Source organism: Ahaetulla prasina, chromosome 1, assembly GCF_028640845.1.
Source record: "Ahaetulla prasina isolate Xishuangbanna chromosome 1, ASM2864084v1, whole genome shotgun sequence".
NCBI classification, from domain to species: domain Eukaryota; kingdom Metazoa; phylum Chordata; class Lepidosauria; order Squamata; family Colubridae; genus Ahaetulla; species Ahaetulla prasina.
The window spans coordinates 364610898-364629954 of NC_080539.1; the positions used below are offsets into that span (position 1 = coordinate 364610898).

At 42.3% G+C, this 19057-nt stretch overlaps 1 protein-coding gene across 1 annotated transcript in view; it reads right to left on the reverse strand.

Moving 5' to 3' along the window:
• Window positions 1-19057, reverse strand: part of NCAN (neurocan) — a 154108-nt gene that overhangs the window by 41992 nt on the left and 93059 nt on the right. Inside the window, exon 11 of the mRNA XM_058163138.1 lies at window positions 989-2341. Within this exon, the coding sequence (XP_058019121.1) occupies window positions 989-2341 (1353 nt within the window). The remainder of the gene's footprint in view (window positions 1-988; window positions 2342-19057) is intronic.

Sequence of the window (19057 nt, forward strand, 5' to 3'; positions counted from 1 at the left end):
TAGCTAGCATGGCTGTGCCTGGGATTTTTGTGAGTTGGAACTCTATTCATTTTTTCCCCACCTCAAGCACAAAGTCCAGAAGTGGTTTCCAAGTGAAGTGAAAACAAAGTTACTGTACTTTTCAGACTATAAGACGCACCTAAATTTAGAAGAGGAAAACAACAACAAAAAAGTTTTTGGCCTCCCTTTTTTTCAGGCCTTTTTTCGGCCCTTTTCCAACCTTTTTTTGGCCTGTTTTTGAGGCTTTTTTCAGTCCATTTTTCTAGGCTTTTTTCGGTTTATTTTTGAGGCTTTTTTCGGCCTGTTTTTGAGGCTTTGTTTGACCTGTTTTTGGGCTTTTTTCAGCTGTTTTTTTCCAAAAAATGGGCTGAAAAAAGCCTCAAAAACAGGCGCAAAAAGCCTCAAAAACGAGCCGAAAAAAGCCTTGAAAACGGGCCAAAAACAGCCTAGAAAACGGGCTAAAAAAAGCCTAAAAACAGGTTGAAAAAAGCCTAGAAAATGGGCCAAAAAAAGTCTTGAAAATGGACCAAAAAAAAAAAGGCCTGAAAAAGGCATAAAAAACAGAGCATGCAGAGGACAAAAAGTGACCAGCAGGTGGCCGGGGCTTCGGCAATATTCAATCTATAAGCTGCACAGACATTTTCACCCCCTTTTGGGAGACAAAAAAGTCTCCCAAAAGGACTAAATTGACTGCCCTAATCAAAGAAAATAATATAGTTACTGTATTTTTTAGACTATCTGAAAAATACAGTAACTATATTATTTTCTTTGATTAGGGCAGTCAATTTAGTCATCTCTGCTAATTCCAAAAATGAAACTCTGACTTTGAATGAAACCCTTCCTGTGGCTACGTAAAGGATGGGACCTCCTAAGAACTTCTACACCAGAAATACCAGAGCTGATGTATGTCTGGTGGGCTATCTGTCTTCACATCACATCTTCTTCCCTCCCCACAAAGACACACTTACAAAGGGGGTGGGATTCTTACCAAGCAAGCTGTCATTCATTTCCTGGGCCCACACCAGACGGGGGATTCCTTTGAGCGCTGATGCATCTTCTTTCTCTTCTCCGCTCCCACTGTCAGTCTCCATTGGGAGAAAGTCTCCAGGGACAGAAGGGATGTACCCTTCCTGGTCCATCTTGGCTTCCACTTCTCTCTCGGTGGGATAGATGGAAAGTTGTGAGCTTGGAACCACAAGTGAGTTCTCAAAGACAGCTGGCTGCGGTATGTGTATAAATTCCGAGGTGCCGTGGAGTATGAATGGAGTCCTCACCTCAGGCAAACTTACGGCGGTGGTCTCCTCTCCATCCTTGGCCTCATCTGGAAGGGATTGAGCAGAAGAAAAGAAGACGGTGTGATTGTGAGCAGGAGGTCCTGCAGTGGCACCATCTGGCCAATGGTAGTCACCATTGTCTTCCTCCGAGCTTTCGTGATGACTTTGCTCGACCGTGCTGGATTCAAGGTGGCTCTCCGTGCTTTGAGTAGCCTGTTCCCAGCTACTTTGTGCCTCAGAAAGATCTAGGACTTCAGTGAAAGTGGAACCATCTGGAGGCCCCAGGATTGCTTTGTTTGTTCTGGCGGTCTCCATACTATCTTGATTCCCTTTCTCAGGGAAGAACTGAGCTTCCTGCAAATACACATTTCCTGGTGTTGGGGTGATGATGTCTTTTGGGGAGAGTGTCACAGCTTCTTGTCCCCTCAATTCAGATGCTTCTTCTGAAGGTTGGGGGCCCTGTTTCAAGGTGGCGTCTTTTCCTGCGATATTGAGGAGGCTCATTGTCTCCTCTTGGTTAACAAAATGCAGAGTTTCTGGCTCCATTTCTCTTTCAGCATCTTCTGGGAAGTTTTGGTGGCCCTCAAAAACAGGTCCTGGAAGCTCTTCGCCAAAGCTCACGGTTTTGACGTGGCTTTCTCGGGAGCTGTAATCATATTCTCCACTTGACTCATCAGGGTGTGGCTTGTTCTTCTGGTAGTCAGAGGACAGAAGGGATTCTGCTGGGGTAACCACCTGTCCATGGCCAGAAAAGTCATCATCATGGTCTCCACCTTGGCTCATCCCTTGAAGATAGTTGCTTCGCATGCTGGTCCCCATGGAAGCAACTTCAGGATCATATCCTGTAGTCACAGCCATTTTCTGCAGATCAAGTAGAACATTAGCCGAGACCGGCAATGATATGGGAACGTGCTCAGTGTATACGCCCTTCTCCTGGTTGCTTGGCCCAGAAATGGTCCAATATCCTTGGTTGGTTCTTTCAGCACTTGTGTTTTCCAAAGAATGAGGTGTTGATGCAGGAGAAAAGGTGGTTTCCTTGGCGCCTCGATTCTCAAGTAACGGTAACCCTGGAGAAATATGCACAAGATTAAAACATATGCATATATTAGGAGTGTACAGTGCTTCCAATTTAATGCTCAAAAATGTTTCAGAACATGCAGGGGTGTGAGTACAGCATCTGTCACTAACTTCTTATTGTAAGCCCTGTCTTTTCCTGGGATCACACACCCAGGACAGCTTCAAATCTTAGGAGAAGATGCAGCTGCTTTAAAGAGTTGCAGACAGATGTTGGGTTCATATCCCCATTTATAGACCCCTCGCATCCTGGACGTAAAAGTCTGTGCTGACCAATTGGCCCCCATCTTCACCCATATTTTCAATAAATCACTAGAGATGTGCTATGTTCCTTCTTGCTTCAAATGCTCTACCATCATCCCAGTGCCAAAGAAGCCCACCATCAAGGAACTGAATTACTACAGACCAGTTGCTTTAACATCTGTAGTCATGAAAACCTTTGAAAGGCTAGTGCTTTCCTATTTGAAAACCATCATGGATCCGCAGTTAGACCCCTTGCAATTTGCATACTGAGCAAATAGATCAACAGATGATGCTGTTAATATGGCTCTGCACTACATCCTACAACATCTTGAGTCTCCAAAGACCTATGCAAGGGTCCTCTTTGTAGACTTTAGTTTAGCATTCAATATCATCATTCCAGACACTTTTCTAACTAAGCTAAACCAGCTACAGGTACCAGAACAGACTTGTAAGTGGATCACAAGCTTCCTAACAAACAGGAAGCAGCAGGTGAAGCTAAGCAAGATCACATCAAATACCTGTACAATTAGCACAGGGGCCCCCCAAGGCGTGGTACCCCCAAATGGTGGTAGACTTTAGGAGAAACCCTTCCATACTTCGACCTCTCACAATACTAGACAACACAGTATCAACAGTAGAAACCTTTAAATTTCTAGGTTCTGTCATATCACAAGATCTAAAATGGACAGCTAACATCAAAAACATCATCAAAAAAGGACAACAAAGAATGTTCTTTCTGCGCCAACTCAGTAAGCTCAAACTGCCCAAGGAGCTGCTGATTCAGTTCTACAGAGGAATTATTGAGTATGTCATTTGCACCTCTATAACTGTCTGGTTCGGTTCTGCAACCCAACAAGAAAGACACAGACTTCAGAGGATAATTAGAACTGCAGAAAAAATAATTGCTACCAACCTGCCTTCCATTGAGGACCTGTATACTTCAAGAATCAAGAAGAGGGCCGTGAAAATATTTACAGATCTCTCACATCCTGGACATAAACTGTTTGAATTCCTACCTTCCAAACGACACACTGCATACCAGAACAACTAGACATAAGAACAGTTTTTTCCCGAATGCCATCACTCTGCTAAACAAATAATTCTCTCAACACTGTCAAACTAGTTACTAAATCTGCACTACTATTAATCTTCTCATCGTTCCCATCACCAATCTCTTTCTACTTATGACTGTATGACTGTAACTTTGTTGCTGGTAATCCTTATGATTTATATTGATATATTGACCATCATTTGTGTTGTAAATGTTGTACCTTGATGAAGGTATCTTTTCTTTTATGTACACTGAGAGCATATGCACCAAGACAAATTCCTTGTGTGTCCAATCATACTTGGCCAATAAAAAATTCTATTCTATTCTATTCTATTCTATTCTATTCTATTCTATTCTATTCTATTCTATTCTATTCTATTCTATTCTAACGGGTGCTGTCATCATGCAAATAAAATATACCATGGAGAAATTTACTCCATGGCATGCAAAATTCATTGCTGGCTCAGGAATTCCGGGAGCTGAAGTCCACAAGTCATAAATTTGCCACTATGATTTTGATGAACTTCTTAAAAGTCTGTTGAATCCAGATTTCAGACTCTCTGCCACCTTCTATTACAGTTTCTTCCCTTCCCCTCTTGCTCACTCTCCCATGGCCGGCCCATCTGTCTGGGTGTTAATAAGTACAGGAAATTGGCACCTTTCCATCTGGGCCTCCGAAAGTGCCTGCATGGAAGGGCTGCATATCATAGGCATTTGGCAATGGTTACAATGCCAAGGAGCGTGTGGGAATGGTTTCTGTGGCAACTGCCTTCTTAGGAGCTGCATCGCCTTGCAGCTATGGTCCTTTGAGCTAATGGGGTTCAGCAGGGGGGTTCCTAAATTTCTAAGGTTCTTAATCTCCCTGGGAGGGTTAGGCCTTGGGGTTGAGAGTTTGGGGGAGAGGAGGAGGGCTAGGCTAAGCAGAGCAAGATGAAGAGTCTGTAGGAACACCCTTGAATGTTGTGGAAAGAGGGACGGAGGGAGGGAGAGAGAGAGAGAGAGAGAGAGAGAGAATGTACAGCAGAAAGGGGAGACAGATTCTATAGGGATCAAAGAATTGGCTTTCAGTATTCATTATATATTTATGTACCTTTCAATCTATATTGTTTTATTGGTTTCCTAGTACGATTTGATAGCTTATTAGTAACCTTGACTATCACTAAGTGTTGTATCTTTCTATTCTTGATGAATGTCTTATATTTTTTCTTTATGTACACTGAGAGCATATGCACCAAAGACAAATTCCTTGGGTATCCAATCACACTTGTCCAATAAAGAATTCTGTTCTATTCTATATATCTACCTATTAATTGCTCTCTAATTGCTTCTCTGTACCTGTCTGTGTTTATGTCTATGATAGGTTTGCCTAACAATTTACTTCTCTGAGGTTGTCAACCTCTCATGCTCCTTTCCTTTCCTTTCCTTTTTTCCCTCTCTTTTTTCTTTTCCTTTCCTTTGCTTTCCTTTCCCTCTTTCCTTTCATTTTTCTCTCTTTTTCCTTCCTTCCTTCCTTCCTTCCTTCCTTTCTTTTTCTTTTCCTTTCTTTTCCTTTTTCTCTTTTTCCTTCCTTCCTTCCTTCCTTCCTTCCTTCCTTTTTCCTTTTTCCTTTTCTTTTTTCCTTCCTTCCTTCCTTCCTTCCTTCCTTCCTTCCTTCCTTCCTTCCTTCCTTCCTTCCTTCCTTCCTTCCTTCCTTCTCCCTTTCCTCTCCCTTTTCCTCCCTTTCTCTCACCCCGATGAACAATGTATCCCCCTCACTCCAGAATACTTAAGTCAGTTTCAGCACATGCTTTTTGTTTAAAATTCAGAAAGTTCTGGTCAAGACTCTTGTCTCTCTACAAGACAAAACAGCCTGAGGTTTTTTTGGCAGGATTACTGGGTGGGTCTTTTGTTCAGAGAAGCCCCTGTCAGAGCACAGGGAGGAGGGCTTTTTCTACAGAAGGATCGTGACTCTGAAATGCCTTCCGAATGTGCCAGATATCAAAGTTGTGTCTTTTTATACACCAACATGAAAAGCATCTGTGCGGGTTATCACTGGCTTTTCCTCTGTTCCAGCAAGCAAAAAATTGTCTTTATCCTTTTCATTTAGGGATTTATACTTTATTATTTCATACCGTTCGCAGCACCTGATCCCTGCACACTATTTTGAGCACTCACTGGAATGAGGGATGAAGCATTAACAACCATAAATACATTAATTTTTTTCAGGGGCCATAAGAATGCAAAAAAAATAAAAATAAAAAAAATAGCCAGATTAATAAAAAAAACCCAATAATGATTCCATCTGGTTCTTTTTCCAAAATGCCCACAACAGGGCATGGTTGTCTGTCCAATTTCCTGAATGGGATGACTCAAAATATTTGGACATTCATAAAAACTCAGTGTTTATTTAAAAAAAAATAACAAAGAAATCTCTCCAGGGACACTATTAAGAGGATCAAGAGAACTTGAAGATTTGCGGAGAGATAAATATCTTAGGCTGGTCAGGAGGGACAGAATAACAGAGTTGGAAGGGACCTCGGAGGTCTTCTAGTCCAACCCCCTGCTTAGGCAGGAAACCTTACACCAGACAAATAGTTATCCAGTATCTTCTTAAACTGCCTTTAGGTTTCTACAGATAAAACCTCGACTTAAAACCATTTGTTCAGTGACCATTCAAAGTTACAACGGCATTGAAAAAAGTGACATGACTTTTTGATTTTTGATGTGTCCAATCACACTTGGCCAATAAAAATTCTATTCTATTCTATGACAATTGAAGAAATATATAAGTGATGAAAATTTGAGTTTGAGAAGATGGATTGTAATTTAAGAAATGGACTTATGAAATTTGAAGGAATATACAAGTGGAGGAAACTTGAATTTGAGAAGATGGACTAATTTTAAAAATGGACTGTAAGAAGAACAGACATTAAATGTTATGACAATTGAAGAAATATATAAGTGATGAAAATTTGAGCTCGAGAAGATGAACTGTAATTTAAGAAATGAAATTTGAAGGAATATACAAGTGGAAAAATTGGAATTTGAGAAGATGGATTAATTTTAAAAATGGACTGTAAGAAGAAGTAATATGTGAGGGGAAGATAGTATTGGTATTGTTCCTTTTTTTCTTTTTTATTATTCTTTCTTATCTCTTTATTTTTATTGTGAGGGGATTTAAAGTTTTGAGAGGTGGGAGTTTATGTATATTTTGTATACTTTAGCTTGTGATTGTTGGTCATAATACCCGGTATTTGCTCTGGGAAGTCTGGGGAGGGAGGGGGGGAGGGGGGAAAGGGGGGGGGGAAATGATACATGGATTGGTTATTAATGTACAGTAATGACTGAAGATATGAAATTAAAATTTGAAATGATATTGGGGCTGCCCGACTGCCATTTCAGAAAGAAAGGGAGAGAGGAGTAGAAGGAGGGAAGAAAGTAGGTAGGAAAGAGTTGAGAAGGAGGAGGGGAATAAGAAGGTTAGATAGGGTGGAAGAAGGGAGGAATGGAGAAGGAGGAGAGGAAGTAGTAAAGTGAAGGAGATGAAGGAAGGGGAAAGTAGTAGAGGGTAGAGGGAGGTTGTGAAGAAAGGAAGTGGCAGTTGGGAGGCCCGAATCAGCAATAAATAAAAATTAATGATTAATGATGGATAATAGTTTGTACATAAATATGATGTTGGAAAATGGAAATAAAATTTTTTTTTATAAAAAAAAAAAAGAAAGGAAAAAAAGGGGAAAAAAAGAATGAAAAAAAAAGAAAAGAAAAAAGTGACATGACCGTTTCCCCACACTTACGACCGTTACAGCATCTCTGTGGTCACATGATCAAAATTCGGATGCTTGGCAACTGACTGATATTTATGACGGCTGTTTGTTCCTGGGGTCGTGTGGTTATCTTTTGAAACCACCTGACAAACGAAGTCCATGGGGAAGGCAGTGTTGTGTCTCGTCCAATCTCACCTCAGCCGGGGTCTTCTTATCTGCTTCCGAACACGGAAGAAGAAATACCTCCCGGCCCCAGCCCTGGCTCCATGCCCAGACCAACAGCTGCCGACTGGAGTGACCCTCGCGCCAGAAGACTTGATAGGCGGAGGCAACAGAAGGAAGGAGGGCAGGCCTGGATAAGTGCTGAGTCATGGAGCCACACCCCATGGCCTATGTAAAGGATCTGCTTTCTGGCGTTCTCTGAGTCAGGCAAAGTCTAAACATATCTTGCTGAAGTCACTTTCTGATCTCCTGCCTGCCCTGAGGACTTTGCTAGGACTTTGGCAGAGCTGCAGAGGCACGCCTGATTCGGATTTCCCTGACCTCGCCGTCAGCGGAGGAGTGGGACACGACAGGCAGGTTCACTTAACTGTATTACTAATTTAACAATTGCAGTGGTTCACTTAACAACTGTGGCAGGAAACGTCCTAAAATGGAGCAAAACTCACAACCACTGTCTCACTTGGCAACAGAAATTTTTGGGCTCAATTGTGGTCGTAAGTCAAGGACTCCATGTAGAGAAGTTTGACTGAATGGAAGGCTTCTTGGACCCTTTTCCAAGGATCGAACTTAAAGCCGTCCATCTTGACATGCGTGTGATAAGCCTAATATTCTTTTTGGTGTTATCAAGATATCAGCTCCAGGTTTTGATGGAAGGGAATTAAAAGAAAGAAAGCTGAAGAGAAGTACAAGTAGTTCTCAACTTACAACCTTAATGGAGCCTGCCCATTACAGTTATAAGTCATAAAGGTCGAAAACAGATCAGTCATGTAACCAGCTCTATTTTATCTGTTTTGAATGCCACGGTTTGCTATGGCAGGATTTGTTGAAAATGGAAATAAAAAATTTTTTTATAAAAAAAAAAAGAAAGGAAAAAAAGGGGAAAAAAAGAATGAAAAAAAAAAGAAAAGAAAAAAGTGACATGACCGTTTCCCCACACTTACGACTGTTACAGCATCTCTGTGGTCACATGATCAAAATTCAGATGCTTGGCAACTGACTGATATTTGTGACGGCTGTTTGTTCCTGGGGTCGTGTGGTTATCTTTTGAAACCACCTGACAAACGAAGTCCATGGGGAAGGCAGTGTTGTGTCTCGTCCAATCTCACCTCAGCCGGGGTCTTCTTATCTGCTTCCGAACACGGAAGAAGAAATACCTCCCGGCCCCAGCCCTGGCTCCATGCCCAGACAGGCTGAAGAGGAGGAAGTATCTCCAGCCCCCAGCTCTGGCTCCATGCCCAGGCAAACGGAGCAACTAGACCCCTCCCCCTCCTCCACAGCATGTGAGCCTGAGGGAGGTCAATTACCAACAGCTGCCGACTGGAGTGACCCTCGCGTCAGAAGACTTGATAGGCGGAGGCAACAGAAGGAAGGGAGGGGCAGGCCTGGATAAGTGCTGAGTCATGGAGCCACACCCCATGGCCTATATAAAGGATCTGCTTTCTGGCATTCTCTGAGTCAGGCAAAGTCTAAACATATCTTGCTGAAGTCACTTTCTGATCTCCTGCCTGCCCTGAGGACTTTGCTAGGACTTTGGCAGAGCTGCAGAGGCACGCCTGATTCGGATTTCCCTGACCTGGCCGTCAGCGGAGGAGTGGGACACGACAGGCAGGTTCACTTAACTGTATTATTAATTTAACAATTGCAGTGGTTCACTTAACAACTGTGGCAGGAAACGTCGTAAAATGGAGCAAAACTCACAACCACTGTCTCACTTGGCAACAGAAATTTTTGGGCTCAATTGTGGTCGTAAGTCAAGGACTCCATGTAGAGGAGAAGTTTGACTGAATGGAAGGCTCCTTGGACCCTTTTCCAAGGATCCAACTTAAAGCCATCCATCTTGACATGCGTGTGATAAACCTAATATTCTTATTGGTATTATCAAGATATCAGCTCCAGGTTTTGATGGAAGAGAATTAAAAGAAAGAAAGCTGAAGAGAAGTACAAGTAGTTCTCAACTTACAATCTTAATGGAGCCTGCCCATTACAGTTATAAGTCATAAAGGTCGTAAAACAGATCAGTCATGTAACCAGCTCTATTTTATCTGTTTTGCAGTGGTCATTAAGCGAATGCCACGGTTTGCTATGGCAGGGATTTGTTGAAAATGCAAAGCAAATGTAGATTTTTCAGCAAAAACATCGTAAATTATGGTCATGTGACCACAGGATCAGGGGTGAAATGCTCCCGGTTCTGACCGGAACATCTGATCCGGTAGCGATGGCGGCGGGTGGTTCAGAGAACCGGCAGCAAAAATCCCTGCCCCTCCCCATGCCCAGCTGAGACGTGTGATCATCAGAGGTTTTTTTTTTTTTTACTTTTAAAAGCATTTTTTTCTTCGGCCAAAAAAATACTTTTAAAAGTTTTTTTAAAAAAAGCCTCTGATGATCGTGTGGCTCAGCTGGGATCATCAGAGGAGGCTTTTAAAAGCATTCAGCCGAAGAGGTTGTAGAAAAAATGCTTTTAAAAGCATTTTTTCTTCGCCAAAAATACTTTTAAAAGCATTTTTTCTTCGCCAAAAATACTTTTAAAAGCATTCAGCCGAAGAGGTTGTAGAAAAATGCTTTTAAAAGTTTTTAAAAAGCCTCTGATGATCGTGGCTCAGCTGGGATCATCAGAGGAGGCTTTTAAAAGTTTTTAAAAAGCCTCTGATGATCGTGGCTCAGCTGGGATCATCAGAGGAGGCTTTTAAAAGTTTTTAAAAAGCCTCTGATGATCGTGGCTCAGCTGGGATCATCAGAGGAGGCTTTTAAAAGTTTTTAAAAAGCCTCTGATGATCGTGGCTCAGCTGGGATCATCAGAGGAGGCTTTTAAAAGCATTCAGCCGAAGAGGTTGTAGAAAAATGCTTTTAAAAGTTTTTTAAAAAGCCTCTGATGATCGTGGCTCAGCTGGGATCATCAGAGGAGGCTTTTAAAAGTTTTTTTAAAAAAAGCCTCTGATGATCGTGTGGCTCAGCTGGGAACATCAGAGGAGGCTTTTAAAAGCATTCAGCCGAAGAGGTTGTAGAAAAAATGCTTTTAAAAGTTTTTTTTAAAAAGCCTCTGATGATCGTGTGGCTCAGCTGGGATCATCAGAGGAGGCTTTTAAAAGCATTCAGCCGAAGAGGTTGTAGAAAAAATGCTTTTAAAAGTTTTTTTAAAAAATAGTTAGCTATGCCCACCCAGTCACATTACCACCCCCCACCAAGCCACGCCCACAGAATTGGTAGTAACAAATTTTACATTTTACCAACAGGATGCTGCAAATGGACGGAAATGCATCTGAGGGCCATAGTGCGGCCACATGACTGCGGGAAGGCCATCGGTACTTTGGCTCCAGGTCATAAGTTCCCTTTCTAAGGTAGGTCGTAATTTTGAATTATTGCTAAGTGACTGATCCTAAGGAGAGGACTACATGTATATCAAAGCAGGTTAACTTTCCAGAATTCAGTTTTTTCTACTCTGATTTCTGGTCCTTTTCTCCCTCCCTTCCCCTGCCAGTTCTGGCAGCTGCCATCCCACAGCTCAGCGTTGTACCAGATGCTTATTCTTAATTTGAGCATCGGCCCAACCCTCTGTGCAGCCGTAAGTGTCAAAATTATGCACACTTGCAAAATAACTCTGTCTTCAGAGACTGTGCTCTCTCTCCTCCCTCTCTTAATTGGTGCTAACACTTTTCAGCTGAAATTATGCCTGAGTGCATTACATCAGGTTGCAAACATGTGCTAATTGGCACCAATGGCTACTTAAACCTCTTTCAGGAGGCAGAGTTTTTAAAATACACACAAAATCAGCAGCCCAAAGGCAGAGTGGGTCTGAAATTGGAAGGCTAAAAGAATTCCATCTGATCCCTCAAACATAAACACAGGGATCTCCCTAATATATATATACATACATACATACATACATACATACATACATACATACATACATACATACATACATACATATATATATATATATATATATATATATATATATATATATATATATATATATATATATATATATATATATATCCCATAATATATATTATAGATGCTATTAATTATATTAATAGGCTTAATAGGAGTGATTCTGGGTAGCTTGATATAGGAAATAGGACAGCAGAAACCTATTTCCTAGATCAAGCTACCCAGAATCGGTCGATAGTGAGATGGGCGGCATATAAATTTAATAAATAAATAGCAATAGCACTTAGCCTTCTCTCAAAGGTGCTTTTTCAAAAGGCAACTAGAATATGTTTTTTCTTGAGGAGTGGGAAGAAGACATTTCGCTTCTCGTCCAAGAAGCGTCATCAGTTCATGGATGAGAAGCGAAACGTCTTCTTCATGCTCAAGGAAAAACATAGTCCAGTTGCCTTTTGAAAAAGCACCTTTGAGACAATCATGACATGGATGGATGACTGAGAATCTCCACAGACACTTAGACTTATATATCGCTTCACAGCCCTCTCTAAGCGGTTTACAGAGTGAGCATATTGCCCACCCCCCAATAATCTGGATCTTCATTTTCCTGACCTCGGAAGGATGGAAGGCGGAGTCAACCTTGAGCCGGTTAGGATCGAGCTCCTGACAATGGGCAGAGTCAGCCTGCAATATTGCATTCTAACCACTGTGCCACCACAGCTCATGTTAAATCAGGGGTATTTTGTACCCTATGACTATCATTAAGTGTTGTACTTTAGAATTCCTGACGGTCTTTTCTTTTATGTACACTGAGAGCATCTGCACCAAGACAAATTCCTTGTGTGTCCAATCACACTTGGCCAATAAAAAATTCTATTCCTATTCTATTCTATTCTATTCAAATCAATTTCGTTGAGGGTCGCATCAAGGCTGCGGTTGACCTCGGGGGGGCCAGGTGGGCATGGCCAACTGGGTGGATGTGGCCAGCTGGGTGGGCATCGGGGTGAAATCCAGCAGGTTCTGACAGGTTCTGGAGAACCAGTAGTGGAAATTTTGAGTAGTTCGGAGAACTGGCAAATACCACCTCTGGCTGGCCCCAGAGTGTGGTGGAAATGGAGATTTTGCAATATCCTTCTCCTGGAGTGGGGAGGGAATGGAGATTTTGCAGTATCTTTCCCCTGCTATGCCCACCAAGCCACACCCACCAAGCCACACCCAGCCCACCAAGCCACGCCCACAGAACCAGTAGTAAAAAAATTTCGATTTCACCACTGGTGGGCGTGGCCAGCTTGATGCCACTCCCCAAACTGCTGGCATGTTTCCTCTTCGCATTGGGTAGACCGGGCCGAAGCGACACAGGCCGGCCTCTTACATTTTCCAGGATGGCCCCGTGGGCTGGATCCGACCTTATCCAGCCCGCAAGCGTTGTGTTTGACATCCCCGTGTTAAATATTAAGGCCGCACAACTGTTAGAGGAGATTGCTTGAAAATCTTCTCAACAACCCTGTGAGGTAGAACAGGCGAGAGATAAGTTTTGCACAGCGCTTTAGGGCCAAATGGGGATTTAAACCCAGCCAAATCAGGAAAGTGATTATTTCAGAGAGGGCTCTGGGGTAAAAACTCTGAACATAGCTATCGCAGATTGCGTCAAGAGTTTTCTGCAACAGGGACTAATGTAAGCAATTCATTAGCGTATGGAGAGTGAGTCAGTTCTTCCACACCTACCCTGGAACTCCCCGCCTGTTCTCTTAACTTTAGCAATTAATGTATGTGAAAAATGTTATAAAGAAAAGAAAATTCTGCTCCTTTTATTCCCTCTCTTTTTAATTTAAATTTGGTGGCCACGGGCAATGAATGCTACGAAGATCTAAGTGCCAAAGCCCACTGCAACTATATAGCAAAAAAGGCCTAAGAGTTGTAAAACCTAATTCTGCATAGCTTCTTTTCCAAAAACTCTACACTACTAACCAGAGCATTCAAAACATTTGCCAGACCCATTCTTGAATACAGCTCATCTGTCTGGAACCCATACCACATCTCTGACATTAATACAATAGAACGAGTCCAAAAATATTTTACAAGAAGAGTTCTCCACTCCTCTGTAAACAACAAAATACCTTATTCCACCAGACTTGAAATCCTGGGATTAGAAAACTTAGAACTACGCTGACTCCGAAAAGACCTGTGTTTAACTCACAGAATCATCTATTACCAGTGGTGGGATTCAAGTAATTTAACAACTGGTTCTCTGCCCTATGATTTCTTCCAACAACCAGTTTGCCAAACTGTTCAGACAGTTAACAACCGGTTCTCCCGAAGTGGTGCGAACTGGCTGAATCCCACCACTGTCTATTACAATGTCCTTCCTGTTAAAGACTTCTTCAGCTTCAATCGCAATAATACAAGAGCAAACAATAGATTCAAACTTAATGTCAACCGCTTCAATCTTAATTGCAGAAAATATGACTTCAGTAACAGAGTTGTTAATGCTTGAAATACACTACCTGACTCTATGGTCTCCTCTCCAGCTCCTAAAAGCTTTAACCAAAAACTGTCTACCATTGACCTCACCCCATTCTTAAGAGGACTATAAGGGGTGTGCATAAGTGCACAAAAGTGCCTACCGTTCCTGTCCTATTGTTTCCTTTCAATATATGTTCCTGTATATAATGTTATGACAAAATAAAATAAAAAAAATAAAAATAAAATAAAATAATAATAATAATAATAATAATAATAATTATTATTATTATTATTATTTAATTTGTATACCGCCCTTCTCCCGAAGGACTCAGGGCGGTGAACAGGCAGATAAAATACAGACATACACAATAATTAAAACAACCCTTAAAAAACTGATTTAAATTTGCCCAAAAATTAAAATAATATACACCCCCATAAAATTACAAAAATTTAAGAACCCATCAAATTCAAATAAATTAAAGGTAAAAATCAAGCTAGTCCAGCCATCCGAAATAAATAGGTTTTAAGTTCACGGCGAAAGGTCCTAAGGTCAGGTAGTTGTCGAAGTCCAGGGGGAAGTTCGTTCCACAGGGTCGGAGCCCCCACAGAGAAGGCCCTCCCCCTGGGAGCCGCCAGTCGACACTGTTTGGCTGACGGCACCCTGAGGAGTCCCTCCCTGTGGGAACGCACCGGACGATGGGAGATAGAGGCCGGCAGTAGACGGTCCCGTAAGTAGCCCGGTCCTAAGCCATGGAGCGCTTTAAAGGTGGTAACCAATACCTTGAAGCGCACCCGGAAAACAACAGGTAGCCAGTGCAGTCTGCGCAGGATAGGTGTTACGTGGGAGCTCCGAACCGCTCCCTCAATAACCCGCGCAGCCGCGTTCTGGACTAGCTGAAGTCTCCGGGTGCTCTTCAAGGGGAGCCCCATGTAGAGAGCATTGCAGTAGTCAAGCATTGCAATAGTAAAAAAAAAGAAGTAAACCAGCTGCCATTCCCTTATTAACTGGAGATGAGGTAAGGCATAAAACTGGAATGCAGTGTTTGATCGAAATGCATATAGGTGGTCCTCCACTTACGACCACAATGGAGCCCAAAATTCATCGTTAAGTGAGAAGTTTGTTAAGCGAGTTTGCTCCATTTTGCAACCTTTCCTGCCACGTTTATTAAGTGAAGTACTGCCGTTCTTAAATTAGTAATGCAGTTATTTAAGTGAATCTGGTTTCCCCCATTGACTTTGCTTGTCAGAAGGTCGCAAAAGGGGATCACATGAATCCGGGACACTGCGACCGTCATAAATGTGAGTCGGTTGTCAAGCATCCGAATGTAAATCACGTGACCACGAGGATGCTGCAAACAGTCATAAGTGTGAAAAATGGTCATAAGTCTCTTTTTCAGTGCCATTGTAACTTTGAATGGTCACTATGTGAACTGCTGCAAATTGAGGACTACCTGTACTTATCCAATATACTGTACCCCTTCTGTGGCTACAACCAGTATTATAGATAGTCCTTGATTTATAGCTCATTCATTTAGTGAGCATTTGAAGTTACAATGGCACTGAAAAAAACCCAGTCCTCACACTTAAGACTGTTACAGGATACCCATAGTCACATGATTGTGAGTTGGGCACTTGGCATGCAGCTCACACTTAACAATCGTTGCAGCACCCTGCAATCATGTGCCCACCATGACCACACTGAGTGTTTCAGTACCAAGTTCCTCGTACGACAAATTCCTCGTATGTCTAATCACACTCGCTCAAATAAAGTAGTCAATTCAGTTCCATTCACCATTTGTGACCTCCTGGGGAAGCTAGCAGGGAAGGTCACAAGTTATTTTGTGGCCCACCAGCGGCCAGCAGAGCTGGCAGCAGATTCGGACAGTGAGGAGGTTGGGGAGGAACATGGGCCAGTCCTGGAGTCTGGGGAAGGCTCGGATGAGGACTCTGAGTCAGAGGCAGAGAGGGGGCCAAGGCCATCTGGTAGTTCTTTGCTGCCTCCGGAGCCTCTGGAATCTGACATCAGCAAGGCAGAAGAACACCGGGAGCCTGTTCCCAGTGTGCGCATGCGCAGAGGTGCCAGAAGACAAGAACAATTAAGAAAACAGGGTCAAATTGGGAACTATATTATAGTGCAGCAACACTAGTTTGGTTAAAAGATTGGATCAATTTAAAGAATAAAAGAATACTAGCTATAGAAGGCCACGACCTACAGAGAGGATGGCATGCCTTCCTGTGGGAAACAGGCCACACGAAACAACAGTATTTCCACAGACATTTGATTAGAGATTCCCTAATAAACAATTGGATTAAAGTTAAAAAGAAACACTATATAAAAATCCCAATTTGGCTATCCACAATGGAAGCGATGATTCACCCAAATAATTTAGATTTGAATAAAATGCTAAAATATAAAGATCTATTAGATATTCATGGAAAATTAAAAACATTACAGGACCTCCAAGAACAAGGACGACGGGTTGACTGGTGGGCCTATCTTCAGTTACAAAATAGGTACAAACAAGATCTAAAAGAATATGGAATATATCTTAAACTACAACAATTAGATAAAATTTTACTAGGGCCAGACAAAAAAAATATTACCCAAATTTATAAATATTTGCTAGAAGTAGAATTGGAAGAAGAAGTAGTGAAAGGATGTATGATTGCATGGGGTCAAAATATTGGACATAATATAAATTTATCAGATTGGGGAAAAATATGGAACGGAAACTATAAACTAACAAAATCAGCAGCATACAAAGAAAATGCATATAAAATGTTCTACAGGTGGCACCTACCCCCTTCAAGACTAGCGAAAATGTATCCCAAAATGTCTCTCATATGCTGGAAATGTAAAAATAAAGAGGGAACATATTACCATATGTGGTGGTTCTGCCCCAAATCCCATAAATATTGGTTAAAAATTAAAAAGTGGCTACAAGAAATCACAAATGAACAATTGGATCTAGAACCCGAACTCTTTTTATTGGGGATTTAAAAAAAAAAATACGTGAAGAGTAAAAAATATTTAATACTACATATATTAACTGCTGCTAGGATGGCCTTCGCTCAATGTTGGAAACAGCCATATATATCCACAGAGAAACTTGTTATACAAAAGATCATGAATTGCGCAGAAATGGACAAACTAACTCTGAGTTTAAAAGATAAAGAGACATCGGTATTTTATAATATATGTGTCGTGTCCCACTCCTCCGCTGACTCAGGGAAATCCGAATCAGGCTTGCCTCTGCAGCTCTGCCCAAAGTCCTAGCAAAGTCCTCAGAGCAGGCAGGAGACCAGTAAGTGACTTCAGCAAGATAAGTTCGACTTTGCCTGACTCAGAGACTGCCAGAAAGCAGATCCTTTATATAGGCCATGGGGTGTGGCTCCATGACTCAGCACTCATTAAGGCCTGCCCCTCCCTTCCTTCTGTTGCCTCCGCCTATCCAATCTTCTGATGCGAGGGTCACTCCAATCAGCAGTTGGAAGTAAACTTTCCTCAGGCTCACATGCTGTGGAGGAGGGGGAGGGGTCTAGCTGCTCCGTTTGCCTGGGCATGGAGTCAGGGCTGGGGCCGGGGGATGCTCCCTCCTCTGCAGCCTGCTTGGGCATGGAGCCAGGGCTGGGACCGGGAGGTGCCCCCTCCTCTGCAGCTTGTCTGGGCATGGAGCCAGGATTGGGGCCGGGAGGCATACATTCCTCCGTGTTCGGGAGCAGATAAGCAGACCCCGGCTGCGGTGAGAGCGGACAAGACACAACAATATGGGAACAGTGGTATAAATGGATAGAAAGGAGATAGACAAAGATATTTAGTTACTAAGTATAACCGATAGATAAAATAAGAACACAAATATATACAATTTAATGTTTGTAATCATTACACGGATTGTTAGAAGAAAAACACCACAAATAGCTGTTAAGTGACATAATCTTTTCCTTTTTTTCTATGTTTTTAATGTAAAAAGTTCAATAAAGTATATTAAAAAAGAAAAAGAAAACAGGGTCGACTTGGGAGTAAGGCTTGGAGATGATTGGCCCCTCCATAAGACATAAAAGAGAAGCGAATGGGACTTTTGCAGAAAGCAATTAGTTCATCTGGTCCGTAAAAGCTTTGGGAAAGTTCTGTTTGACTCTGTGCTAAATTTGGCCTTGCCCTGCGTTTGGCAATTAGTTCTCTGGCAGCAATCCAAGGGAGATAAGGTGGGTGTTTATAAACATTCCCCTGAAAGACTGTTTGAGAAGCCTTTCAGACTGGGAATGACAACAATTCACAGCTGTATGAATAAAAGAGGCTTGCCCGGACTAAGATTGTGCTGAATGCTTTCTAAGGAAGCCTAGGTCAAAACAGTTATGGTCATACAATGACTATGGCAAAAAAGTTCATAAAATGAGGTTCATTTACATGATACCTCACTTAACATCCACACCGCTTAATGATGAATGTTCCGATCCCAATTGGGTTTATAAGTCGAGGACTTCCTGCCGTGTACCAAGTCTAGCTACTGTAATATTGTCCTGCAATAATCCTGTTTTAGTATCCTTTCATAGTACTGTGCGATATAAACAGCAATAGCAAGAGCACTCAGACTTATATACCACTTCACAATGCTTTACAGCTCCCTCTAAGCGGTTTACAGAGTTAGCAAATGGCCCCCAACAATCTGGGTCCTCATTTTACCGACCTCGGAAGGATGGAAGGCTGAGTCAATCTTGAACCGGTGAGAATCAAACTGGCAGTAGGCAGTGACTCAGCCTGCAATATCACATTCTAACTACTGCACCACCACAGCTCTGAAAATGGGATCTAAGCAGTGGTGGAATTCAATTTTTTTTGCTACCGGCTCTGTGGCCGTGGCTTGGTGGGTGTGGTGTGGCTTGGTGGGTGTGGCAGGGGAAGGATATTGCAAAATCTCTATTCCCACCGCACTCCAGGGGAAGGATACTACAAAATCCCCCATTCCCTCCCCACTCTGGGACCAGCCAGGGGTGGTATTTGCCGGTTGTCCAAAGTACTCAAAATTTTCCACTACCGGTTCTCCAGAACTTGCCAGAACCTGCTGGATTTCACCCCTGGATCTAAGCCCAGTCACTCCCATTAG